We start from the raw sequence: 26,728 nt of genomic DNA, 5'->3' as shown, positions 1-26,728 counted from the left end.
CCTCCTGCATTTCGGTTCCCTCTTCTAACCAGTCAGGGCATTCCCCTGGTCAGGGCACCTGAGTGAACCTGCAGGCACCACCTTCACTTCCCACCCTGGCTTCCTCCTAAGTGGGCCCCAGCCCCTCCCTCAGAGGGCTGAGTACCACGACCACGTGTGCTACCCAGCAGGGGCTCAGCCAGGAGCTGGCGAGACAGCCCAGGGTCCCTTCTGTGTTCTTAGAGGCCTGGACCCCCAGGTCCTGCGTATGTCACGACGAGGGAAGCAGATCCCTTTTTGCTGATAAGATACTGAGAGCCAGGCAGCCCCAGCTGAGGATGCCACTGATTTGGGCCTCACAGCCCGGGCACCAGACTCCGTGAGGGGGGCGGGCGTGCTGCTCTCTGCCAACAGGCCACTGAGAGTTGTCCTTGCTGGCTTGGAGAGCAGTGCGACTCCACGGCCCCTTCCGCTTTTTCCTAATAGCACTGCAGGATGGCAGCGCCCCTGGTGCTTGAGGCTGTCTTTACACAGCGCCTTCAGAGGGGAGGGGAGGGGATGTGGTGCAGAATAAGGATCTCGTATTTTTTCTTTTTAATGAAAAATAATTTCATTGAGGCCAAACCTGGAGATGACTTTAGGGATGGTGCTCCCTTCCTTGGTTAAATTACTCGGGGGGCGGGGCAGGCCAGGAAAAATCCCTTGGCTCACAGGTCTATAAAATCGGGACCCCACCCTTGGGGTGACGTGGGCTGTGATGGCATGGTGCCAGGCTTGTTTTACGGGGAGAGAAAGCTAACGACAGAACAGGCGGGAGAAACAAAATGCCACAGTTCCGAGAAGCACCGCCAGGTAACTTCAGAGAGGAGTGTGAAGCAGAAGGGCTGGAAGGAGGGGATGCCCGTGCAGATGCACAGGGTGGCCAGCAGGAGCTGGCCCACACAAGCAGCCGGCCTGGCTGGGGCGTGGGGTGCCGAGGAAAGCCCCACTTAGACCGTGGCCTCTGGTGTGCAGTACAGAGCCAGCCAGTTTGCATATAATATTTATTTGCATCTCATCTACAGAACAGGTATTTACAGATACAAATGGAACCACAGCAAAACTGCTGTAAAACCATTCAGACCCCGTTGATGGCCACTTCTCAACGCCCATGGCCAAGCAGCAGGGCTGGAGTCTGGCGGTGGAGTGGGCCAGCTGAGTACCTGGGCGTCAGCCAAGGGAAATAGCTGGGGATTATGGCTTCAGCATTCTCCCAGAGCACATTCCTGAGTGCTGACAACGTGGAGCCCTCACCACCCCCACCTTACCCCCACCGCAGTGGGACAGGAAAAGGGGCCCGAGCAGGGGGAGGCAGCCAGGGCTTGCTCTCCCTACCCCCAGAGCAGCTGCCTGGGCCCTGTGCTGGTACACGCATCCCTGAGCTGGACTGGGAGGCCTCTCTGGCCCCGGGGCTGCTTGCTGCCCTGCAGGCTGCTGTTTGGCAGCTGGAGGTGGCAAGAGTTGCTGGCGCTGCCAGGGAGCATTCACTGGGGGAACAGGAGCTGGCCCCGGGCAGGCAGCCCTGAAGAAAAGGTCTTTGGAAGCATCTCCTGGCTCCAGGCTGGAGGGGTAGGGCTGTCAGTGCTGAGCGGGGCAGGGGGCTCCACAAGCACCTGCCTGTCCTTTCTTTGGCCTTAGAGCTGGTGAAGGAAGGGCAGAGAAGGCACCCCAGCCTCGGTCCCTGGCTGCCCAGGGCTGGGAGCACGCGCAGAGGGGGTTGCTCCCTCAGGCCAGGGAGCATGAGGCCCCAGCAGGCTCCCCGCAGCCCTGGGCTCCCTGGGCTGCTCTCACTCCTCTTGGGGTCCCGGTGGGAAGAGACCTCTGCTCGGGACCAATGCTGTTCCTCACTGCTCACTCGGGGAGGTGCAAGATGACAGGGTGGGAGGAGAGAAGACCACCGCATGGCTGGGGGTAGGCGCGGGCCTGGGGTCCTGGGCCCAACGCCCAAGGGATCACAGTGTCGGTCTCGCACACACCTCTGGTCACATGGGCACACCACACACACAAACACACACACACACACACACGCACATCATCCTCTGGTCGGAGGCTGGCTCACTCACGGGCACGCGCCCTCTCTGCCTCACACACCATCACAGAGTGAATCCAAGTCTCTTATTGCTGCGGGGGGTGGGGCGTCAGGAATGGTTACTCAATGAAGATGGAGAACAGCACCATCACCACGATGCCCGTGCAGAGCAGAAGCACCTGCTGCAGGGAGCGCCTGTGGGAGGGGTGGGGGCTCAGCGGGTGGCGCTGCCTGAGGGGGAGAGGGCAGAGGCCAAAAGATCCTCCCCCATGAGCCCCTAAGGGCTCTGCGAGTGACAGTCCCAGTGGGCCTCTCACCACGGGTCGTCTTCCTCCAAGAGGTCAGGTAGCACGTTCACCAGGGCGATGTAGAGAAAGCCACCAGAGGTGAAGGGCAGGATCCAGGCCACGGTCTCCTCTGCGGTGGGGGGAGGAGGTCCGACTGGCTGGGAGCCCAGGGGAGCCATGTGAACTGCACCCCCTCCCACAGGGTAGACAGGGCGGAACCCAGCCTGGATACCAGGGCAGGGCGGCTGTGCCCTCTGGTGCTGGGCCCCTCTGCTGACCGCCACCTGCCTCCACCACCCGCCACGCCCGTACCTACTCCCTTGGGGGACTGCGTACAGATGGCGAAGCAGGCACCCAGCAGGCCCCCCAGTGCCGTCGAGAGCTGCAGCTTGGCTGCGCTCCATCGGTCAAAGCCGGCCCGGAGCAGGATGGCAAAGTCGCCCACCTGAGGGGAGGTCCAGACAATCACTCTGGGCCCCAGTGGGGCCAGACCCCTGAGTGTCTCAGGTACGGACACCAAGCCCCGGCACCAGCCCTGCCGCTGGGACCCCCAGCCCGCATCCCCTTGGCTGGGACCCCAGTCCCGAGGAAGCTGGAGCACAGCTGAGAGGCTGGCTACAGCCTGGTGGGCTGAGCAGCTCCAGGCCCCCAAAGTCCAGCCCCCGAGCCTGCCACTGGTGGGCAGTCCCACCCCAAAGCCCTCCCCCCGGCTCCGTGCCCACCTTACCGATCATGGAAACCTCTGGCACTAACCTCATGGGGGATCTCATGCAGGAGGATGGCCATGGTGGTCAGGAGCCCGATCTGCAGGGAGGGGAGTTGGTGGGGTCTGTGCCGAGGGCCAGGGCACCCACTTGTCCGCTCATTCTACAAAAATTTACTCTGCTCTGAGTGCTCTGGCTGGACACCGTTTGGCGACTAGAAATACAGCAGCGAATAAAACAGACAAGGAACCTGCCTTCATGAAGCTAACAGTCTGGACGGGAGAGGCAAGGATGGAATAAACACACAGAGAACTGTGTGAGCACACAGTGACAGGTGCTGGGCGAAAGGATGAACTGGGTGCCGCGGGACCTGAGTAATGGGGCCCTAATTTAGAGGAGGGGTCAGCAAGCAAAGGCCTCTCTGAGGAAGTGCAGGGAGCCGAGGCCTGCAGGACGAGGAGCCAGCGGTTCAGGGTGGGAGGAAGAAATTCCAGGCAGATGGAATGGTGTGCGGTGGAGGCCGGGAGGGGAAAGAGCTGGGCCAGACCACTGAGGCCAGAGCGCAGAGGGGAGGAGGGGGAGAAGCATCTAGAAGCAGACAGCGGCTAAGCCTAGGAGCCTGGCAGAGGCATGTGATCCCAACAAGGAGTGTTTGCAGCAAGGAGATCAGACCACGGGCTCAGGACAAAAGAAGGCTGCATCCAGGAGAGCAACAGGGAGTCCTGGGGGCTTGGAGGAGAGTGTTGGTGGTGGAGGGAGCGAGAAGGAGATAGATTGGAGACCTATTTTGGAGGTAGAGCCAACTGGTCAACACAGGCACCATCATTCCCATCAGCAGTGCCTGGGGCCCACCTGCCCCACCCCTACTCACCTTCTTGCTCACTAGGAAGCTGGCAGCCACAGCCAGCCCGTGAGTGAAGTTATCTATGGTGTTGGCCAGCAAATTGAGATAGCCACTGACCTGGGAGGGGGGCGAGAAAGGCGGGCTGAGCCAGGCTGCAGGGCTGAGCCAGGCTGGCCGCTCGGGCTGGGGTGGCTACAGGAGGGGACGCTGAGCGGGCCACTCACTTTGATGCTTCGGACCATGGCGCTCAGGCCAGGCTCTGCAGCCGGCTGGGCCAGGTAGCGGCCTCCATTGAGAGCAGCAGCAGCAGCGGGGTCTTTGCTGGGGGCCTAGGGCCAGGAGGAGGGAGAGGTGACATTAGACACTCCCGACTCAGCCAGGGTGACACCGAAGGGGACCGGGAGATGGAGAAACAAGAGACAGGGAACACCCCTTTCATCTGGCTAGACTTCTCTGCCGCTCAATCAGCCAGGTGCCCCCAGACTCAACAAACCCTCCTCCTCCCCCGACACTGCTGTCCCCCTCAGTCTATGAGAACAAGCTGCGGCAGGAGCTGATGCTGTCACTCTCCAGATCCTTCCAAATAAGTTGGCCCAGCCTCCCAGAGCTCCCAGGAAAGGGCCAAGAGACCCTCTTTTCAGAGCTCAAGTCAGAATCTGGGTCTCCAGGCCCTGGTGTTACCACAAAACAGAGGCTGATGGGTCCAGGCCCTGGGGTTTGGGGCTCACCTGGCTGGTCCCCTCCTTCTCCTTGCTGTCCAAGAACATCTTCTCCAATACCAGGAAGGTCAGGAAGCCAGCAATGACCCACAGCCCCAGTTGCTGTTGCTGCTGCAGGCTCTGCCCCTCACCACCTGCAGGGGGCAGCACTGACAGGCCAGGCCAAGCCAGGACCATGGAAGGGGGGACCTAATCCAGGCCAGTGACACGACAGGGGTCCAGAACTGGCTGGGGAAACAGCTGGGCCCCAGAGACTCCCAGAAGGGCTACGGTGCTGGGACCAGGACAAGTTCCCGGCCAGATGCCCAGAACCCCTCTCCAGTCACTGTGGCAGGGCCTAGGCCAACGCATGGGGACCCACCCCCTCCCTCCTGCCCTCAGCCTGCGGCCTCACTCACCAGGGCTGGCGCTGCACGTGTAGGCCCACGCCTCAGGCAGCAGGTGGAGAAACACATTGCCCAAGAGGCCTCCCAAGGCAAAGCTGAGCAGCTGCTTCAGGCGCCGGGCCCCCGCTGCAAGGCAGAGAAGCGGGGCCTGGGGGCGGACCCACCAAAGGCCCCGGCCTGACCTCCGCCCCACCCAGCTGACTGGGCTCTTCGTATTGTCCCAACCAGACTCCCAGCCTCCAGAAGGCGGGACCTCGGCTGCTGCCCTTCCTGGGTCCCCCACTCCCAGGCCCAGCAAGGGCCGGGTGCTTGGCAGGGACGCCCCATGACCTGCTGGACAACTGGGGAAGCCACGATGGCTTCATGGTTAAGAGACTGGGCTTGGGAGCCGGACAGGCCCCAGCTTCCCAACCCACCAGCTGGAGACCGTGGGCATATGGCTTCTGGGACTGTTCCCCAGCTGTGAACCGGGGATAACTGGATCTATCTGATAGGGATCTTGAGGGGATTGAGCCACAATACGCACAGCAAGGGCTCATTAAATGGGAATTTTTCTCTTCTCAGCCACTGTTACTCTCACAAAAGTGGCAGAGATTGGGGGACTTTTGAAGACTCGCAGCATCCAGAGTTGGAAGTGCCCTCAGGGGGCTATGCCCAGACCCTTGGTTTCATAGAGAAACTGAGGCCCAGGGGACAGTGGCAGCCTAGCGGTGGGATGGGATTCCAGGAGAAGCTACTGTTTCCAGACTACGTGACTTTGGGCTGGTCAAAGAACCTCTCTGTGCTTGTGCTTCCTCGTTTTTAAAATGGGGCTAATACAGGCATACCTCGGAGATATTGCGGGTTCGGTTCCAGACCACCGCAACAAAGCAAACGTCTCAATAAAGTGACTCACATGAATTTCTTAGTTTCCCAGTGCATATAAAAGATATCTACGCTATGCTATTAGGTGTGCAATAACATTATATCTAAAAAGCAATGTACATACTTTAATTAAAATATACACTATGGCTAAAAAATGCTAACCATCCTCTAAGCCTTCAGCGAGTCACCATCTTTCTGCTGGTGGAGCGTATTGTGAAAAATGCAGTACCTGGGAAGCGCAATAAAGCGAGGGATGCCTGGAATCCAAGTCCTCCCTATGTTGACCTTGAAGGGACGCTATCCAAGGGGCTGAGCCGATGCACAGGCATGACAGCGGGGCCCCACGAGGGCTGTGTTCACAGCTGCGGTGCCAGCCCTCAGCCCAGGGCCTGGCACGGCTGTGTGCATAACCATCTGCTGAATGAACAGTTCCTGAGCCTGGAGGGCAGGACAAGCCCCTGCCGCACTCATTGCAAAGATTCCTGGGGCCCCGGTCCAGACCCACTATGTCATCCTCTCGGGCGGGCGGGCGGGGATAGGCACCTGCGTTTTTAGCAGCTCCCCATCTGATCTTGTATTTTTCATTACAACATGTCATTTGTGGATAGACAGCACATGCGCCTGATCCAAAGAGGAGCCAAGGAAAAGCTGTGCCCACGCCAGCGCCCCCTCCCTGAGCCCCTCTCCGGAGGCAGGCCTGCCCCAGCCTCTCGTGTATCCCAGATAAGGCTGACCCAGAGCTCTTAGTTTGAGAGCTCTTTTGCACTCTGAGCAAAGACTGAAGGGAGATGCACTGGTTTGCTCGCTGCTGCATCCCGGTACGCAGCCCGGCACCCAGCCCACGGGCCGCGAGCAGGCTGCCTTTCTCCTGCACCAGGCTGTCTTCCAAATGCTCTACTGATATCAGTTCATTTAATCTTCACAATTATAGCTGTGAGGCAGATCCTATTATTACCCCATTTTTAAGATGGGGAGCCTGAGGCGGCGGGAAGCAACTTGCCCAATGCCACTAGCTGGTAAGTGGCAGAACCCAGGTGGCCTGGCCTCCCTATTTCCAACCAGTATTTCCTATTTCCCTATTTCCAATATCCCTATTTCCAAGCAGTATCTATACTGCTTCTCGGGGAACACTGGCTGACTTTTATTCTTTCAGGATAAATGAACGAACGCATGAATGAATGAACAAACAAATAATCGTGGCGCATCCTGGTCTCACAGGCCCCAGGGGAGAAATTGTATTTCATGCCCGCCTGCCACCTCAGACACTCTGGAATCAGGGACGTGAGAGCCAGCTCTCCTGGGAAGAGCAGGACCACATCTCCAGCCCTGCTGGCTGCCCCTGGGCGCCAGTGGAGGGTCACCCACCTTCTGAGCGCAGAGTGGTCCCCATTTCCAGGGGAATGACGAGCAGTGGGAAGACCCCGCTGAGCCCCACCATGAGTGAGCCCAGAAGGGAGCAGATCCAAGTGTCCAGCCTCTCCCCGCTCAGCAGGGCCCCCCAGGACTCGCTTTCCTTGTTATCCAGGCGACAGGCTGCTGCAGCCCCCCGATTCCGGAGGGCCTGCTGGGAACCCCCAGCACCCCCCAGGAGCTCCAGGGCAAGGGCAGTGAGGAAGAGGAGCCTTTGGCCCGCCATGCCACAACCAGGACAGGGACATCCAGACATACCACGTGCTGAAAAACAAAGGCCACTTACGTGAGCTGCCACCCTTGGCCGCACACCTGCTTAGGAAACGTGGCATTTAGCTCTCCCCCGACAACTGGCCACGGCATCTGCCCCCCTGCTTGCCTTGCCCAGGGCCTCTGAGAATCTGAACGGCGGGTACACAGACCAAAGGGGCTCTCTTCCTCCACGTCCTACTCCCAAGGACCACACATTTTTTCCTTCTGAGACGGCTCCAGACTGTGTGTCAGCATGTCCGCCTGAGGCTAAACTTTCCTTAATGACAGGATGAGGCGCTGGCTGGGTTCCCCTAAGCCACCGGCAGGCCCAGCCCAGCCGGGTGTCTCTGGCTGCCAGGGGAGGCTTTGCTGCCAAGATGTGCCCCTGTGAGGACACCCCAGGGATTCAGGCCGGCCCCGTCTAGCTTGATGGGGTGACATTAGGAGGTGCAGGTGTGGAAATCAAGTCACTGAGCTAGGATGGGGTCATCAGGGCTTCTTCCTAGGAAATGAACCCAATGTCCCTGGGGCATGGACAGGCCATGGTACTGAAGAGAAAGGACCCCTCCTTAGGAGCTGCCTCATAACAGATGCACAGCGCACAGGCTTGGAGCCCTGCCATTAACTTGGTGCCCTGCACTGACAGCTGTTTGACTGAGGGCCAGTCCCTGAAGCCCCCTCTCTGAGCCTCGGTTTCCTCCTCTGGAGGATGAAGACAACTCTTGCCTCCCTCACACGGCTGGGAAGATGAGGAGCTTGCTAGAGCTGGTGAACGAGCCTGGCAGGGAAGAGGCGCAGAGGACCCTCCTTCTGCTGGGGGAGGCCTGGAGCTCCAGGCAGCAGGGATGAACGCAGATGGCAGAGCACAGGACCAGGATGTGAATCAACCCAGAGAGAAGTTCAATCTGGAAACTCTGGCATGAGGTTGAAATGTGGTCTGCCCTGCCTCACGCTGGCTGTGACCTTGAGCAGGGACGTCCCTGCCTCAGTTTCCTCATCTGTGCATGGAGGTGGGCGGGACTGGAAAGGATGCTCACGTCTCGGCTCTCCAGGCCTTCACGGGAGACCCCGATGAACCAGCTAGGCTTACTGGGGACCAACAGCAGGAGTGGGCCGGGCCGGACTTGGGGGCCGAGGGGGGTCACGCAGAGGGGAGGGGACCACAGGTCTGGGATAGGGGAAAAGGGGACCGAGGGAGTCAGAGGGGAGAGGGAAAGGAGAAAGCAAGAAGGAAAGCCAGAGCGAGCCGGCCGCGGAGGGTGAGCGCGAGGGGGAGATGGGGACGGACGGGGGGCGACAGGAGGGAAGGACCGCCCGGGGAAGTTGAACTCGGGGCTGGGGCGAGAGGCCCAGGTCCTATTGGGACAAGCCGGGCCGGGGCTGGGGGATCGGCCCCGAGGGTCGGCGGTCACTCACCGTGCGGCGGCAGCGGCGACGCTCCGGGCGGCCCCGGCCATCCAGCTGCTGCGCCGCCCCGCCCCGGCTCGGCCCCGCCCGGCTCGGCCGCCGGCCCCCGGCCCGGAGCCGCCCCCGGCGCGCGGCCACGTCACACGGGACCTGCCCGGAACCCTCGACGCCGCGCGTCGCGGGGCCTGGCGGAGCGGCGGTCGGGGCGCGCTTCCGCCTCCCGGCCATGGGGGACCCGGGCGGCGGGCGCACTTCCGCTCGGGCCGGCCTCGGGGCGGCGCGGAGGGCCGGGCGGAAGTGGGAGCCCGGCGGGCACCGCGCTCAGCCGGGCTGGGCAGGGCGGAGGCGGCGGCCGCGCAGGGACCGCTAGCGGCCGGGTGGCTGGGCCTGCGGGTCCGGCCGCCGCTTCCCGTCTCGGGCTGCAGTGCCGCCCGCGGCCGCGCGGGGGCGCGCTCGGCTGCCGGACAGCGCCGCCCTGGGCCGAGCCGGGCCGGGGTTCGGGTGGAGCATGGCTGCGGCGCTCCTGCTCTGAGTCAGCCGTGCCTGGCTCCTCCATGAACAAGGGAAAGGGGAAGTGCCTGCCGCAGGGAGGGGCCTAGCCCCGGGAACCTCAGAAGAGGGAATTTTATTCTTACTCATCGAATTATTTTTATGCTTTGGTTTTTCACTGGGAACCTCAGGCCTTTGTCTCCAGGACTTGTAACCCTTTGGGGTCCAATGCATGGGTGACAGTGCTGCTCAGAACTCCAGACCTGGAGGAGGAAGGGCTCTGTGCTTCCCTCAGCTCAGACCAGGGCAGCAAACAACAGCATTATCATTATCACTGCAATTTACTGAACGCCTATCACGTGCCATTCACTCTGCTGGCATTATCGCACTGAGTCCTCAGTCTGTCCCATTGAGGTGGGTACTGTTAGCCCGCAATCACACAGTGGCACCGATGGCAGAGCCGGGATTCAAACCTGGATGTCCCTGAACCCAGAGCATGTGATAGCCGCTCACTAATAGGGCAGTGGGAGTCTGGCTCTCGTGTCCACTTTGCATCCTTCTCTAGGAATCAGCCAGAACAGTACGATATTCAGGAAGGGGCACATGGGTATTCACATGGGCAGAGATTGTGAAGGAGTGGGGGTCTCCAAGCCCCTGACCCGCACCTGCCTCCCTGGTAGCTCCCTTCATCTGTCCTGTCTTGCCCTCCAGCACTGGGGCCTCTGAGGGCACGCTCGGTTCTCATGCTGCACCCGGTGCCCTGTTCCACTTCACGCTCCAGTGTCTGCCCTTGCTAGAGCCCCAGCTCCTTCCAGGTGGGATCAGCTTTCCTCTGAAAGGCCCTTGTCTGCCTCGCTCCACCAGAGCCATAGGTCTGCCAGGATGCCTTCCAGTGCCCCATCCTGAGTTCTGAAGTGGAAGACCTGGGGTTGGTTTCTTTGCAAAGGGAGGAAGACACTCAGCACTCAGGGATGCTGCTCTGGGATCTCTAAGATGCCCCTCCCCCTGCTATATGCAAATCACTCATCATATGCAAAGCACTTCACAATATACAAATGATTTCACAATAACACAGTCAGCATTCCTGCCTCTGGGGACTGAGGGCTGCTGGCCACCAGCAAGGGGGTAGGCAAGACTCAGTCAAAAATGCCACTCGCTGCCTTCTTACTGCCCTTTCCTCTCACCTGGCCTAGAATTTTCATGGTCAGACTCCCTAAGGGATTAAAGCAACAAGCGCATTGCGGGTGTGATGGGACTTGAGAAGATGACCATCAGCAGGGAGGGCCAGGTGGAAAGACGCGGTGGGTGTGTTCCACGCAAGGTACCACATACGGCTGTTAAAAACAGTGAATTAGATCTGCCAGGGGCTTCCAGGTATAGACGAGTGAGAAAACAGAGATAGGATAATATTTAAGATGATTCACTATTTTAAAATATTGACAAAAAGGAACCTTGTATATGTACATGTGATTATAGATGCCCATATATATAAGTCCATGTGTAATTGTGAGCAAATAAAAAATACAGAAGATCACACATTAGGGTGAGGACGTGGACTCCATGGTGGGGGGAGGACAAATATAAAAGAAAAATTTAAAAAGACGTTTCAACATATATATGATCACATTTGTGCAATTATGTAAAAATTTATATATATAGGATGGCCTCCTAGCTTGATGGTTAAGACCGCCAGATTCTGGTACCAGACTTCCTGGGGCAAATTAGTTAACTCTCTATGCCTCAGTTTCCTCACCTATAAAATGGATGACTGTACTGGATTGTTCTGAGGATTAAATGAACGAATACACACAAAGCACGTAGAACTATGCCTGGCACATGGGAAGTTCTGCTTAAGGGTTAGATATTATTATTATTTATTATGTGGATGCATGGGTATAAAGAAAATGTCGCAGGTCGGCCCAGTGGTGCAGCGGTTAAGTTCGCAGTTCCACTTCGGCAGCCTGGGGTTCGCTGGTTTGGATCCCGGGTGTGGACACGGCATCACTTGGCAAGCCATGCTGTGGTAGGTGTCCCACATATAAAATAGAGGAAGATGGGCACAGATGTTAGCTCAGGGCCAGTCTTCCTCAGCAAAAAGAGGAGGATTGGCAGCAGATGTTAGCTCAGGGCTAATCTTCCTCAAAAAAAAAGAAAGAAAATGTTACAACCGTGAAAAGACTAGATAAATTCAAGACACAGGGTGGGGGCCGTCCTTTCTCCTCTCCTTGCTGAGCACAGAGGAGTGTTTTCCATCACATTTATCAGTCGGTTTGGAGGCCTCAGGGACCTCCTGGCTGTCCATGCTGGGCAGAGAGGCTTCAGCAGGGCAGGCTGGGCCTGGACACTGCTTGGCTCTGAGTGGCTGGGAGGGGTCTGGGACCAGAGGGCAGACCCATTTCTCTGACTTCACTGGGTTACCCAGGGTCTGACTTTGACACTTTGTTCCCGGCTCTGGTACTTTTACTGGGGGCCTCAGCAACCAGGCCTCAGCCTTTTATTTCCAGAAGGTGGGACTGCCCCTGGGCCTGCTGACTGGGCGGTGGCGGCAAGCCTGGCGTGGCCAGTGCTCTGACATGCCCCTTCTCCGGCAGGGCAGGGCTAGAGTCGGGGACTGGGGGTGGATATGCGCTGCTTCTGCTTCCAGAGCGTGGCCTTCGAGAGAGTGGGCCTCCTTATTCTCGGGGCTTGCTGTGGGGGTCTGCAGGCAGGCAGCAACCGTAGAAAGGCATCTGAGCCCCACGGCGGGGAGCAACTTGCCCAAGGTCACAGCTGCAGAGAGGCCTCAGGGGCCCCTCCAAACCAGCCCTGCCCTCCGGACCTCTGCCCCTAACCCTCTCTCCAGTTATTCCTCCCAGAGCAGCCTTAGCTCCCTCCAGAGATTCTGGGGTGCTTTCTCCCAAGCCTCACTACTTTCTGTCTGGCCTCTCTGCCTTTCCAACCCTGTTTGTAACCCTCACCCCAGCCCTGGCAGGCCCGGCATGGCCTTCCCCTTCCACCATCTCTGTCAATTGAAATCCAGCCCGTTTACAAGGCCACCTCTTCCCTGAAGCCTCCTGGATTTGTCCAGCCTGAAGGCCCTCGGTATTGTGTGTCTTTGGGACCCTTAGCTCTGTCTGCCGTGTACACAGGCCTCTCTCCACCCACTGTGGGCTTCCAGCTCTTGCCTGTACCCTGAAGAAAAGTCTGCCCAAATGAGTTTAGTGTCTCCCTTTCCCCCCTCCTACCTCAGAAGCGCAAATTAGGGTGAAATCCTTGTGTATTAGGCACTGTCATCTGAGCCTCTGCAGGGCCCTTTTTTATTTAATTTATGTGTTTAATGATATATGTGCTTACTTGTCACCCCTCCCCCATCCCATTTCCCTGCCTCCTTCTTGGGGAAACCTGAATTTTTCGATGATCAGTCCTTTTCATTTTTTTTTTTTTCCAAATAAAGAGTTTTCTGGGGCTGGCCCGGTGGTGCAGAGGTTAAGTTCACACGTTCCACTTTGGAGGCCCAGGGTTCGCCGGTTCAGATCCCGGGTGCGGACATGGCACCACTTGGCAAGCCATGTTGTGGTAGGCGTCCCACATATAAAGTAGAGGAAGATGGGCATGGATGTGAGCTCAGGGCCAGTTTTCCTCAGCATAAAGAGGAGGATTGGCAGCAGATGTTAGCTCAGGGCTAATTTTCCTCAAAAAAGAAAGAGTTTTCTCATATATATAAGTATGCCTGGACAATAGTCTGTTTGATTTGGCTTTTTTTTTAAATAAGGGGAAAAAAGCTGTTTACAGGTTTTTTTACATTATTCAGTGATTTTTACAATTGTTTTCATATAGGCCCTGCATAACAGTTAATAAGTTTACTTCTAGGTATTTCATATTTTTGTGAATATTTTGAACAGGATATTTCCCATTACATTTTGAATGACCTATTGATAGTGTGCAGGAAGGCAAATAATTTTTATTTTATTTTATTTTTGTGAGGAAGATTGGCCCTGAGCTAACATCTGTGCCAATCCTTCTCCACTTTGTATATGGGACTCTGCCACAGCATGGCTTGGTGACTGGTGTGTATGTCCCCACCCAGGATCCGAACCCGTGAACCCTGGGTCACTGAGGTGGAGCATGCAAACTTAACCACTACGCCACTGGGCTGGCCTCCAGCAAATAGTTTTTATGTATTCCTTTGATACCTGGTAATCCAACTACCTTTTTTCACTGGTTCTCATAATTTCTCAGGATTACTCTTTTTCTTTTTAAAGATTGGCACCTGAGCTAACATCTGTTGCCAATCTTTTTTTTTCTTCTTCTTCTCCCCAAAGCCCCCCAGTACATAGTTGTATATTCTAGTTGTAGGTTCTTCTGGCTCTGCTATGTGGCACACCGTCTCAGCATGGCCTGATGAACGGTGCCATGTCCATGCCCAGGATCCGAACGGCAAAACCCTGGTCTGCCGAAGCGGAGCGCGCTAACTCAACCCCTCGGCCACGAGGCCAGCCCCCTCAGTATTACTCTTGAGTCTTGAGTATACTTTTAAGTCTCTGGGGTGGGAAATCATGTCATCTCTTAATAACAAAAGTATTAGAAGGAAGGACCCAACATTGTTATTTGTAGAGATTTGGTTTGACTTCGTTTTGAACTTCACAGGAAGGGTAAGTATTCATCTTCTGGGCCTGGATTTTTCACTCAGCGATATGGTACTAAGGTTCATTCAGGATATTGTGTGAAACAGGTTCACCTGCGTGCACTGCTAATGATGGGCCACTGTTATGAGCGCATCCACTGTAATTCATGTACCCATTCTCTTCTCACTGGGCACTTGGGTTACTTCTAGATCTTTGCTATGAAGAACGGTGCAGCTTTGAACGTTCTTGTCCGTGTCTCTTGGAGCGCATGCCAAAGTTCCTCTTGATTTTAAGCCTGGAGGGGATTGGCTGTGCCTCAGCTTTATAAGATAAGGCCAGATTGTTTTGCCCGTGGGTGGTTATATCGAGTTGCACTCTGACTAGCAATGCACTGGATGAGTTGCACTCTGACTAGCAATGCACTGGAGATTCCGTGGCTCCACCTCCTTTCCAACACTACGTGCTGTCAAGCTTGTTAATTTGTGCCCTTCAAAAGGTGTAAAATAGCCTCGCATTGTGGTCTTCATTTGCATTTCCCTCATCACCAATGACCTCGAGCATCCCTTAGGTGGTCATTGGACAAATGCATTTCCTCTTCTGTAGAAACGCCCGTTCACGTCTTTGATCTATTTCTCTGTTGGATTACTTGTTTCCTGTTTTTTTTTTCCCTATGGATTTGCAAGTCCTTTGTGTATTTTTCACGCTTATCCTTTGCTGGTCGTACGAGGCAGACTCTCCTCCAGTTTGTGGCTTGCTTTTCACTTTCTCTAAGGTGTCTGCACTTCTCTCTTCTCTTCCACACCTGTGCGAGGGACGCCCATCGGCGTTGTTAGTGTGCGTGTGCGTACGTGTGTGGGGTCTCGTGTCTCTCAGAGCCCCGTGTAGACCGACCTCACTGCTCCTCCTGCCCCCTGGGGCTTTAAGGGACCCGGCCCCTCTGCCCTCCCAGCCTTACCCCCAGATTTGGCTGCGGCCGCCCAGTTTGGGGAGCCCCTGTCTGTTTGGGATGGGCACGCTGGGGCAGGGAAGGCCTCACTGCGACGGTGCCCGCCGCCCCAGGAGTTATTTATCACTTCCGGCTCCTCACCTGGGGGGCCGGGCCCCTCTCTGCTCCGCTGGGCAGCAGCTCGCGCGCTCCCTGGGGGCGGCGGGGGAGGGGCGCGCGGGCCTGCCCCTCCGGAGGCGGAGGCGGGGGCCAGGCCTGCGGCGGGGGTTGGGCTGGGGGCGGAAGCTGCCGGAGCAGATAAGGGCCGAGGTCGGGTCTGCGGTGAGACAGTGCGGGACGGCCTCCTCCGCAGGCCTCCGCAGAGCTGCCCCCGCACCCCTTGTCCTGGCGACCCCCTCCCCCCAACCCGGGGCTCGGCATCGTGGGCAGAGACCCCAGGGAGCAGTGGGGGATGGGGCTCCAGCCTGCTCCTTCCGGTCCAAACCTCACTTGTCTGGGCTGGAAGATGGGGGCGGGAGTCTCCAGGACCCCACAGGACTGTTGGGGATGGAACAAGTGCAGGCTGGTGGAAGCCCTCTGAGACTGCGCCTCTTGGAAAGGATGGGGTTATCATGAGCTCCTCTCATTGCCGCTGCTGTACCCGCCTAACTCTCCAGACTCCATTCCCATTGCCTAGATGGGAAAGTGGGGGTCTTGCCTAAAGCCACAGAGCCAGCAAGCACGAAGCAAGTGGGAAGAGGGATGGAACTCTTTCCACTGCCCCCAAACTGGGGACAGGGGACAGAGCTAGGTTTATGTGGAGCCTGATGCTTATATAATTTGGGGGCCCTCTTTAAGAAGAAGATGACAAAGTCACAAATACAAATCTGCTGAGGCCTCTCCCAGGGCCTTGGAAGGGCCCCAAGCAAGTGAGAAAGTCAAGTCCAGCTTCTCTGTTTCCTGACCCCACGCGACAGGCCCCCTGGAAGGGCTTACATCCCTCTTATAAGAGACAGTCATACACTAAAGTGGCTCCAGGGTAAGGTGGCCCAAGACACTATGGCAGGGGAACTGCGTAGACAAGGCCCCAGGGCTGCGGGTCCAAACCCTTTGCATGTCCAACCCAACAATAAGGACAATCAGGCATTTGGGAACCGCGCCACAGCTGAGCTGGGCCAATCCTTGCAGTCCCAGCCAGTCATGGTTCAGCTTGCCACTCAGGGCCTCCCCGCTGGCCCTGGGGGGTAGGGAACAATCCCTGGGAGAAAAGGAAGAAGGACCTCCCTGGGGCAGAGTAAGTGCCTGTGACTTAGAGTCACGTGGGACTGGATTCAAGCCCCTGCAAGGCTGTAGGACCTTGGAAAGACTCCGTCACCTCAGTTTCTTCATCTATAAAATGGGAGCAGTCATCGTACCTACTCATCAGAGCTGTTAGGGTCAAATGAGACCATGCATGAGGAAGAAGCCTGAGCCTTTGGCTTTTAGAAACAAATTTCCCTTCTGTGAATCCTCCAGGCCAGGAAAGGCATTTTCCTCTCCATATTAGGCTCGAGTCACTTCCCCGGGGGGTGGTCTCTCAGTTGCAGAGCTGAAATTTAAAGCCGTCAATGTCTGGCACCAACACCCTGGTTCTAACCACCAGGGAACGCTGCCCTCTTGGCCTGTGTCCCCAGGGAGTTAAGTGCCGCTGCTAGGTGTGCATGGCCGGGGCACGGAGCCAAAGGGAGCTTTTGATTCATGAGACGGCTCGCCTTCTGGACTTTGTACTCTTTCTGCTCTCATGGGCACCTGGGGCTGGAAGTTTCCACTTCTGACATCCTACAGCCTGGACCAGGAGACTGTGGTGGCAGGGACAGAGCAGGGGAGCTGGGAACAGGCCAGGACCACGGGGCTGGGCAGCAGTGACTCCCCAAAAGGCTCAAAGTCTTTTTCTAGATGAAGAGGTGCTGCTTCGCCTCGTGGTTTGCATACGATTTCCACTGGGTTGGCGGCCAGGAGAACTGAGTTCTCATCTCAGAGCTGCCCTTTTGAGGCAGCTGACCTTGCACCAGTCACTCCTCGCCTCCGGGCCTCACTTTCCTCATCCGTGAAATGGGGATACGAATACTTGCAGCCACGAGGATTACAAGCTGTTGTGTGTGTAGAGGGCCCGGTTTATGAATGCCAGCAGTTGTTAAAGCAGTGTGGCTGTCTGAGGATGGGAGGGGGTGTCTTGTGAGGGTGGGAGGCGTGTGAGCAGCAGTGGGGAGTCCTACCAGCGTAGGAGTTAGGGCCTCCAGGGTCTCTGTCTCAGAGAGGGAGTGCCTCGGGGTAGAGCTGGGAACCCCAGCTCCAGCACTCGCCCAGATCAGGACAGGTTAGAGCAAGGCCAGGGAGTGAAGGTTCTCAGGCAGGTGAAAGGGAAAGAAAGGAGGAAGTGGGGGCTTCTGGGAGGAGATGGGATTTGTGGCCCCCATGGGATGCTGGCCACATCATCACTCTGAGGCCTTATTCCATGACCTCCTTTGTCCCTCACTGGAAACTTTCAAGGTAGGCATTTTCCAGACAGGGAAACTGAGGCTCAGAGAGGTGAGATCTCTTGTCAGGGTCACACACTACACGTTGTCAGCTCTGTCTGGCTCTGCAGCCTGGACTCCAACAGTCACTGCCGCTTTCTTATCTGCCCGCCAAGGTTGTGAGTGAAGCAGCGTGATCTCGGAGGCTCAGAGGGATCCTGGGCCCTGTCACTCTCTCCCGAGAGCCCCGAGCTCCAGGCTGGCAGCCGTCCAGGAAACATCACCGGGACACCCAGGGCCGGGCTGAGGAGAATTTGCTCACACTGAGCAAATTACTAACCTGGAGTAGGGAGTGAGCGCCCCGTTTCAGGAGAGTTCAAGTAGAGGCATCTTGTGTCTCTTCCAATGCCCCAGGATGGCTGAGGGGTTGTAGGGAGATCTGCTGGGCGTCTAGGGGCATGGCTCATAGTGGCCCCCAAACGAGCCAAAATATTTCTGAAATTCCTTATTTTATCTTAAAAATGTGTACAGATTTGTAACCTTCTTTGTAATAGGTGGGCTTTTCTCCCCCTTATTAAAAACAAAGTTTCCGTTCTCAGTTTCCACCTGAGTGGACTTTCCGGGAAGATGCTCATGGTGCATCCCGTGGCTGCATACTTCCGGTGCCCGTGCCCTGGACCCCAGGCCCTGAGCCCCTTGGTCTAGCTCGAGCGAGCGCAGGCACAGAGCTGAGGTCCAGGCCCCGCCTGTTCTCAGAGTCTCGGCCTCTCCCCACCTCCGCTCTGTGTTCCTGCCTCTTGTCTCGCCCTCCCATCTCCTCTCACAGACGTTTGTCCATCTCTGCCCCACTGTCCCACTAGGAATTCTCAGGATGTCTCAGCCCTCTCTTCATCCCCTGAGGGTGCTTGTCTAGAGGGGCCCCATACCTTCAGCCCTCTCTGCTGGGCAGCCTGACCGTCCACCTCCACAGACCAGCACACGACTTGGGGAGTTCTGTGCCCATTAGGAGGAAACTGAGGCCCAGAGACGAGAGGTGCCTAGCCCCAGGGTGCACAGTGAGAAGGGGGTCTCTGGGCAGGTGGGGTGCCTAGGCCTGAGGAGAGGGCACCCGATCTGGGCCCCAGCCAGGGAGGCAGGAGGAAGGGAAGGCTGCGGGGCACTGGGGGCTGCTGCCTGGCAGGTCCCTGTGCCCAGGGTAGGGAAGTTTCTTATTTCTCCTGCTTCGACTTCCCCCTTTGATTTATTATAGCCATGAAATGCTCTGCTCTCTTCTCTTTTCCTTGCTGTCCGCGGGGCTGGAGGAGCACAGGCCTCCCCAGGCACCGGGCCTCGGCCTCAGTGGACTGCCAGCTCCTTCGGAGAGTGGAGCCCAGGGGGGCCAGAAATGGGAGGTGAGTCGGGGCAGGCCGGGTGGGATGAGGAGGGGCCCAGGCTCCCAAAGGCTAGCGTGGGCAGGACCCCAGGGGCTGAGAAAGTCTCGGTTAGGAAGGGCTGAGGCTGGGCAGAGGGTGTGGCAGGTGTGGACTTGACAGCAGCTGGCTCCTTGGGGTAGTGGGGGTGGCAGGCTCTGAGCCAACGGCCTCGGTAAGGCTTGGGGATTGGGCCCTGTCAGAGTCTGAAGGCCAGGCGCAGAGTCAAATGCCAATGACCAGCTCAGAGAGTTGGCTTCTCTGTGACCCCTGACCCCATATTGTGATTTAACCATGGCCAAGGCAGGCCTGGCCCAGGCCCATCTGGGGATGGGGCTGAGAACCCAGAGGAAGGCATGAGGCCCAGACTTCAAGACCCCGGGGCTCCTCAAGGCCACGAGTGGACATCACCCCGCGGCCTAGCCCGGCGGGCGAGGGCTGGCGTCTGTCTGTCTGTCCGGCTCCCCGGCAGCCGGGCGGCCGGAGCGTTCCTGCTGCCGCTGTGTGGTGCCTGTGGTGATGGGGCTGTTGGCGTTTTGCAATGGGCTGGGGTGGGGAGGCTGCGCACACAGGCTTCCTGTGGTGACTGGGCGCTTCCTGTTTTCTCAGGCGCCGGACTTGCTGCTGCCGATGTGGAAACAGGGGCAGCTGCAGCCCGGGCGGCTCCGGGCTGGGCGCCCCGACCCTGCCCAGAGGGGCCCAAGCGGGCCCACCACCCCGCGTCCCTACTAGGGCAGAGGATGGCCTGAGTTACCCCCACACCATCCTTCCCATCCCCAACAGCTTCTCCAAGAGGAAGGGACCAGGCGGGGCCTGGCACTCAAGGCCCAGCAGGTGGTCCAGGAGGTCAGAGGTTAGGGGTGAGAGCTGTAGGCCAGGAGTCCGGCCATGCGGCCTCGGCTCCATCCTTCACTCACCGAGTGCCTTTGGCCATCCCTGACCCACTCCAAGCCTTGGTTTCCCCTTTTGTTTAGTGATCTTGGCACCCATGATCTAAAATCTCTCACCTCTTCCTGCCCCAATTCTGACATCCCTTGACTTGTACATCCCAAGAGACTCAGCTTTGGGGACACACTGAGCATGGAGGTTGGGACCCTCAGAGTGGGTCTGACAGAGAGGGGACCTGGTGAGACTGGGGGGAAGGAAAGGGCATACCAGGCGGGGAATAGACTGGAACAAGGCTTGGAGGCGGGAAGACCAGGACCAAGTCTGGGAGACAGGGTGTCAACGGGACGGTCAGAGAGTGGGAGGTGGCAAGGTTGATCCAGAAGGATTCAAAAGAGGGAGAAAGATTTTTAGGAAACTGTTTATTCCTGCAAACCTTAAGAAAGGGTTTGACAGCCCTCATTTGGAGGGTGGGGGCAGGGCCAGCCCTTCCTGTCCGCCAAGGAGATGGGTGCCCATGTGGTGAGCTGGGGGGGGGCCTCGCAGGGCCCCGCTCCTTCCCCCGTCTGTCGGTTGTCTGGATTCCACCGTGAGGGCCAGGCCTTAGGAATCTGCTCACCCTCTTCGTGAACGTGTTTGTTTTGCTTTTAAGCTGCTATTGCAAGAAGGGGAGGGGAGATGACTTCGCTTCTTGTTGAGTTTGCTGACTGTATCTGACTTCTGGAGAAAGAGTTTCTTTGCGGGAAGGCCAAGCCCCCTGGGAAGTGACCAGTCCTATGACTGAGTTCAGCCACCCCCTTGATCCAGAAGGTTCTCAGATGCCCTCCCCACACGTAGCTCCCCCGGCATCTCAAGGCCTGCCCATCACAGCACAAGGACTGGTTCCAGCCATGGAGGCATGGGGATCCCAAGACCAGAGGCCCAGCCTGAGGGGCCATCTAGCCGGCCTGGCCCCCACCATCCTGTCCTCTGCCTTGGTGCCCTGGGCCGGCCCAAGTGCTGAGTTGGCGGCCCAGCAGCTGCTTCTGCCCACGGAGGCCCAGTTATAAATAAGCCCAGTGTGGCCAAGTCATCAAGTTCTGTCTCAGCTGCATTACCTCAGTGACCACAGGTTGGGGCTGCCCAGAGCTGGGCCCACCAGAACTTGCCCGCCCAGACCAAAGGCCAGGCCAACTTGATACCTCCTGGGGTCCTCAAATCCAGGGCTTGAGCATCTGCAGCTGCTCAGACCTGGGCCTCCCTGGACACAGGCCGCAGAAGGGGCAGGGCCCATCCCGCCTGCACGGAGCCAGCAGCTATTTACAAACCGAAACCGGGAGAAGTGAAGTAGCTGCGGCCGAAGTGGCTCCAGGCCCCCAGCCCCACAGCCCCCACTCCCACTCCATCCCCGGCAGCCCCATCCCCCTCTCCCCATGGCTTCCTCTTTCCTTCCCCACACAGCTCCCCAGCCTCCCACTGCCCGGCCAGCTCTCTCTGGACAACCGGATGGCACCTCGCAGTGACCCCCAACTCCACAGCCGCCGGCTTGCGGGTCCCCTTCTCCTTTTCGCCCCCGGGACCCCATCAGTCTGGGTTCCCTGGAGCAGCCCCCTCCCACCCAGGCCCAGCCCACCCCAGCCTGCCCAAGGCACATTCCCACAGTTCTCAGTTCCCCTTGGTGTTTGGAAAAGCTCCAACACCAATGGCCGCCCCGGGGCTACCCGGCCCTGCCTTAGGACAGCTTGTCTGGGCGCCCTCAACCTTCACAGGGCCCAGGAGTCGGAGGGCTGCGGTGGGACTTGGGGCACCTGGGGCCTTCGGGGAGCGTGTTTCTGGCAGGAGGCCCCAGCCATCATGCTCTCTGAGTGGGTTTCAGCCCGCTCATCAGGCTGGGGTGGCTCACAGGCCCTCGTGTGGTACAGAACTGAGCTGGGACAGACAGACACTGGGCCCAGACCACAGCACATGCTGCTTTGGAGCTGGCAGATGGGACAGTGCTGCAGCGGGAGACCGCTTCGAGGAGCGACAACAGACGACATCATTAATACTCGTTACTACTGATAGACAAAGTCGGTCACATCGGTGCAGAGACTCCCAGTTACATGAGTCAGTTCTTTCTGTCCCCAGAGCACGCCTATCCCATTATCTCCATCATAAAGTGGAAACTGAGGCTCAGAGGGGAAGCCACATGTCTGAGGTCACACAGCTAGAAAGTGTCTGGATTGAGATTGGAGATCTCCTGACACTCAAGCCCCTTCTTTCTCCATCTGACTCGGCTCCTTGCTCAATCTTATACCTCAGTCTCCCTCCTGGGACGATAGAAGTTTCCCAGGGCTGTGACAAAGGCAGAAGCAGGGCTGGCCTGAAGCTTGAGGCCTTGGACAGCAGAGTTCTCAGTTGCCATCCCTGGCCAGGCCATCAGTGCCCAGTGCCCCTGTCTTGCCCCGAGGGAAGGGTCTCCCTGCCCCTCCTCCCAAGTCGCAGCTGAGGTAAGAGCTCTGGCCTGAGCCCCGCTCAGCCACAGCCAGCTGGCTGATTTGAAATTAACCTCTCTGAGCCTTAGAATCCTCTTCTGAGAAATTGTGATTTCACAAACACCGAGCAGGTACTCAGTGCCAGCTCTATGCTGGGTGCAAGCTGTCTCTAAAGCTAGGACATGGCCCCTGCCCACAGTCCTGTGGAGAAGGCAGATGACCTATAAAATCTTGAGACCTCCGAGAGGGAAACTGAGGCTGTGGGACATGCAGAAGAAGTGATGAGTGCTCCCTGGGGTGGGGAGGGGTGGCACTTGGCATGGACCTTGAAGGACAGGAAAGAGTTCCGCAGCAAAAGCAAGGGGACTGGCTTTCCATGCTGAGTCACACTCCTATGCCTTAGCTCCAGTAGTTCCCACGCCCGAGTATCCTTCCTTCCTCTGGGCCTGGTGAACTCCTACCCATCCGTCAGGGCCCATGGACACACCATAGCATGACCAGGCTTGGCCTGGCCTGGTGGCTCCTTAGCTCCCTTTTCCCACCCAGCGCCAGAGCAGATCGGGAGGCCAGGCCTCTTTGGTCACAACGCCCTCGCCAGCCCCACCCGGGCAGGCGTCTGCTCCCGGGCTCCAGCCCCCGCCGTCCCCTGCTCCGAAAAGCACCGTTTCCCTTTTCTGGGTGACCACACGCCATGCACAGGGAATTTCCATCGCAGCCTGCGGGGCCTCTGATTCACCCAGGCCCCTCATGCAGTTAACTCCTTCTGGGCCCGTGCCTCCTGCTCCTGCACCCCGCACTGCCCCCCAGCAAGCCGGGGCCCCCTGGGCAGCCTCGAACTGGCCTTGGGCCCCACATCCTGGAAGTCGAAGGCAGCCTCTCCCTCACTGGCCCCCTCAGGGCCCTCTCGCTCCCCTCCTAGGCAGAGACCCCTGTCCAAGGAGACATGGCACACACCCCGAGCCCGCTCTGGGCTGGGAGCACCAGCGTTGGAGTAAGATCAGCCTGGGTCCCATCCTGATTCCGGCCCCTTCTGCTCTGTGACCTGGAGCAGTGCCTGCGTCTGCTCTGCGCCCCACTTCTCATCTGTAAAATGGAGATCATTCCATCCCACGGCCTTGTTGTGAAGGTTCAACTGCCGGGCCCCTGGTGGCAGCTCAGTAACAAATACTTTTCCCTTCTGCTTCTCAAAGCGCCCCTCTCATCCTGTCCCGGGGTCCCCACTCCACACCTGGGCCCCTTTTCTCCCTCTGGCTTCCCTGTCTCAAGAGCTGGTGGCTCAGACGGGGACGGTGAGAGAGAAGTGTGGGAAGGGCAGAGGAGGGGAGGTTGCTGTCTCACGGCTCCTCCACCAGCTTCCCAGCTCCTTGCATTTCTCAGTTTTTCCAAGGAGGCTGTGGAGAGGCCAGGGGTCGGGAACTCTGAAGGGCTGAAGGCTGCAGAGATCCTGAGCTCCCGGGGACAGGGTGAGCCTTCCTCCCTCCCGAGGGATGCTGGGCACACACATCACCCTCAAGCATCATGCCTGCTACCTCATCTAATTCTCACGACATGCCAGCTGCATCTTATTAGTGCTCCCTTTTGTAGATGAGGACATTGAAGCCCCGAGGAGTGACTTGTCCTCAGCCAGCCAGCCAACCAAGGGAAGGGACAGGATTCAAGTCGAGGTCTCCAGAGCCACACTCCTAACCCCCAGAAGGCTCAGTAAGCATGTGTGGAGGCCAATGAGGGAAACATGCACTAATTGAACCCCTGCTGTATACCAGGAAAAGGCTTACAAATCTCTGTCAGTCCTTTGAACAATGCTGGGAGATGGGTCTTGACCCCCCCCCCCCCCGACACACACACACACAAAATGGAAGCCTCTGAGCTTTGGCTGGGGGAAGGAATTCGTCCAAAGGCCATCGGGCGAATCACGGGGAAGGGTCCAGGGGTGTTGGGGGCTCTGCAGAGAAGGGGACCTGGGGGAAGCGGCTCCTGTCCTCAGTGAGAGAGCAGAGGTGGGGGGGTGCTGCCCGTGGTGAGCAGAAGGAAGTCACTGTGGGTGGCGGTGGGTTTGAGGTGCCGGAGGCTGAGTGATGTGGCGGGAGGTGAGCTCCCCGCTGCAGGCCTGGTCAGCAGGAGACGAGCGTGCGGTGGGGTGGCCGGGATTTGGGGCACGGCGGATCTCTGTCCCCTGGCCGCTGGGGCTGGGGAGCAGGCGGCAGGAGCTGGCGCAGAGTGAGAGGAGGGACTCGGGGGGCTGGAGGGCTATCTGGGGAGGCAGCCTGGAGGAGGTGAGCCCTTGAAAGACGGAGGCCTTAGGGTGTGGAAGGGGGTGGCCTGTGAGCAAAGGCCGTGGGAGATTGAGAAAGAGGTTCTGGGAATGTTGAGCAGTATCTTCTGGCTGGAGGTGGGGGTGGGGCGGGTCCGCGTGGGTGGGGGAGCGGGGAGAGGCTGCTCAATTGGGGATGTTGGGGGCTCCTGCATAGGCCTCAGAGATTTAGACTCCAGCCAAGCTTCTTGGGTAGGGAAATACCCACGGGACAAACTCCACATGGGGACAGCGGAAGCACAGGCCCCGGAGCCACTCAGAGCAGCAGTCACCTCTCACCCCACTCCAGGCTGTGTGTCCTCGGGCACGCCCCTCACCACTCTGAGCCTCATCTCCCTCCTCTGTAAAATGGCACTGATCCTCAAACGCCTGCCTCACAGGATTGTGGGAGGGGGGTGAGTTAACACAGATAGACAAGGGGCTCAACTAATGTCTGCTCCTCTTCCCCTGCTGTTCTCAAGGCCCACAGCACCTGCTGTGGATACAGCTGGGGTCTCAGGCAAACCGAGGCTTGAGCCTCACCTGTACCAGATTGGCTGAGCCCTGCTGTGCAAGGCATGGACCACTTCTGAGCCTCAGTTTCTCCATCTGTCCCCCGGGGATGATAATGGCACCAACTTCAGATTCAACGAAGAGAGAATGAGCCCTGCCACGGTACCCTGTTTCACCCCAAATCAGAACCAAATCCCACACAGTGCCCCCAAGGCCCTCCCTGCCCCAGCCCTCACCTCTCTTGCCTCACCTCCTGCCCCTGGCTCTACTCACAGCGCCCCCCTCGCTGCTCCTGGTTTGTGCGTTTGTAGGGGAGGTCCCCTGCCTGGAGCTCCGCTCCCACATACCTGCTGGGCTCGCTCCCTCACTTGCTGCCACAGTTTATTCAAGTGTCCCCTTCTCGGTGAGGCCTGTCCTGCCCATCCTCTTTAATAGTGCACACTGTCCCCGCTGTCCTACTCTGCTCCTGCCTGGGGTCCCCGCCACCCAGCGATATGCTCTCTTTCTTATAGTGATGTTACTCTAACATGCAGTGAAATGCCCTCAGCTACTAAGCTACCCCCTGTCTTCCCTGCTTGAGGACAAGCCCCATGAGGACAGGCATCTTTGCCCGTTCAGGTCGCCTGGCCCCAAGAGGCCCTGAGTCAACATTTGCTGGATGTCCCAGAGCACGAAGGAGCCAGCCCAGTGCACTGACCCGACTCGAGGAGCTCTGAGGGGCCCAGGCGACCCAGACTGGGGCTCAAGGAGCCTCTCGCAGTGTCTCAACCGTGAGAGGAAGTTGCAAGACAGCCATTTCTGTACACGGGTTCAGCTCTTTTTGGTCAACTTTCCCAGCTCTTGGCCTGAGGCCCGACTTTCCCCACATGCCCCGTCACTCCCCGTGGGGACCGATGGCTGGGAAAGTGGGAGGGGGCGTTCCCTCATTTGAGAGCTCTTCGGGGCTGAGGTTGAGGGTGCGCGAGTGCGGGGGTCGTGTCCCCCTCTGTGCACTCAGGTTCGAGGGTACAGCACCCACATTTCCTGTTGTCTGCGTACCCTGTGATTGCAATAGCACCCAGACTCCCTCTTCAGCGGCCCAGCCCAGTGCGGGCAAAGGGCTGCCCAGCACTCCACCAACTACCCCAGGCCTGCCTGGCCTCGCCGTTGCTCTGCAGGGCCCAGCCCTACAGGGCCACCTACTTGTCCAGTGGGCTGGGGAGACAGCACTGTCATGTGCTGCTGGGAGGAGGGTAAGTGGGTACAACTTTTGTCAAGGGCAGTGTGACTGTCTGTCATCGGTCTCTGTCTATCACTTATCATCTATCTCAAAATTTAAAATGCAGTACACCTAAAACTAATACACTATTACATGTCAATGATATCTTAATTAAAAAAATATATGTCTGACATTAAAAGAGGTGAGTCAAAAATTCCTGTGCACTTATGTTATAAAATCTAGATAAATGAGCTGGTCTCTTCTCCAAAGAGTTATGATAGAGATGTCTCATTTTCACTATTACTCATAATTTAAGGACTTTTAATTTCTATTTAAGGTAATTTCAGATACTACTTGTTGGTGTCTAAAGGGAGGTGCACAAGGTTGTATTTGGTTGTGGTAATTTCCTTTTCAGTATCAATCTCTTATTTGTCAAGATGAGCCTTGAAAAATTAAATACAGAAAAAAGAGAGTTTATCGTATTTTAGTTTCCCTTCAAACATTTACAGTTGTCTTTTGGCATCTGCCGAGGATTTGTTGCAGGACC

At 57.8% G+C, this 26,728-nt stretch overlaps 1 protein-coding gene and 1 long non-coding RNA gene across 3 annotated transcripts; one reads left to right on the top strand and one right to left on the bottom strand.

The window, feature by feature from the left end:
* Window positions 1-1,008: 1,008 nt before the first annotated feature.
* Window positions 1,009-9,072, bottom strand: SLC39A13 (solute carrier family 39 member 13). 2 transcript variants are annotated; one of them, XM_070563847.1, is made up of 10 exons: window positions 8,930-9,072; window positions 7,217-7,525; window positions 5,000-5,113; window positions 4,611-4,735; window positions 4,107-4,211; window positions 3,910-3,999; window positions 3,088-3,138; window positions 2,647-2,779; window positions 2,365-2,464; window positions 1,009-2,242 (listed from the first exon to the last, which is right to left on the bottom strand). In XM_070563847.1, exons 2-10 carry the CDS (start codon window positions 7,515-7,517, stop codon window positions 2,167-2,169), a joined length of 1,095 nt encoding a protein of 364 aa, XP_070419948.1. In that variant the 5' UTR covers window positions 7,518-7,525; window positions 8,930-9,072; the 3' UTR covers window positions 1,009-2,166. The 2 variants fall into 2 exon arrangements, with proteins under 2 accessions (XP_070419948.1, XP_070419949.1); XM_070563848.1 differs by having other exon boundaries at window positions 2,651-2,779; window positions 8,930-9,070.
* A 1,446-nt stretch (window positions 9,073-10,518) lies between these two features.
* Window positions 10,519-20,803, top strand: LOC139074330 (uncharacterized). The gene is made up of 3 exons (XR_011523842.1): window positions 10,519-10,730; window positions 18,683-18,824; window positions 19,452-20,803. It is a non-coding gene; the product is annotated as an uncharacterized lncRNA (long non-coding RNA).
* Window positions 20,804-26,728: the final 5,925 nt, after the last annotated feature.

Source organism: Equus przewalskii, chromosome 11 (genome assembly GCF_037783145.1).
Source record: "Equus przewalskii isolate Varuska chromosome 11, EquPr2, whole genome shotgun sequence".
In the NCBI taxonomy this organism is placed as follows: domain Eukaryota; kingdom Metazoa; phylum Chordata; class Mammalia; order Perissodactyla; family Equidae; genus Equus; species Equus przewalskii.
Note: the sequence above shows the minus strand (reverse complement) of the source record. Positions and strands in the feature narration are given on the sequence as shown.

Bases quoted from the DNA above. Each gene is read 5' to 3' on its own strand.
- SLC39A13 (XM_070563847.1), bottom strand. From the start codon at position 7,517: ATGTCTGGATGTCCCTGTCCTGGTTGTGGCATGGCGGGCCAAAGGCTC. The intron at 4,212-4,610 runs GTGAGCCCCAAA...TCCTGGCCCTAG, and splicing joins AGAAGGAGGGGACCAGCCAG to GCCCCCAGCAAAGACCCCGC. The intron at 2,465-2,646 runs GTACGGGCGTGG...CCCCCACCGCAG, and splicing joins GCAGTCCCCCAAGGGAGTAG to AGGAGACCGTGGCCTGGATC.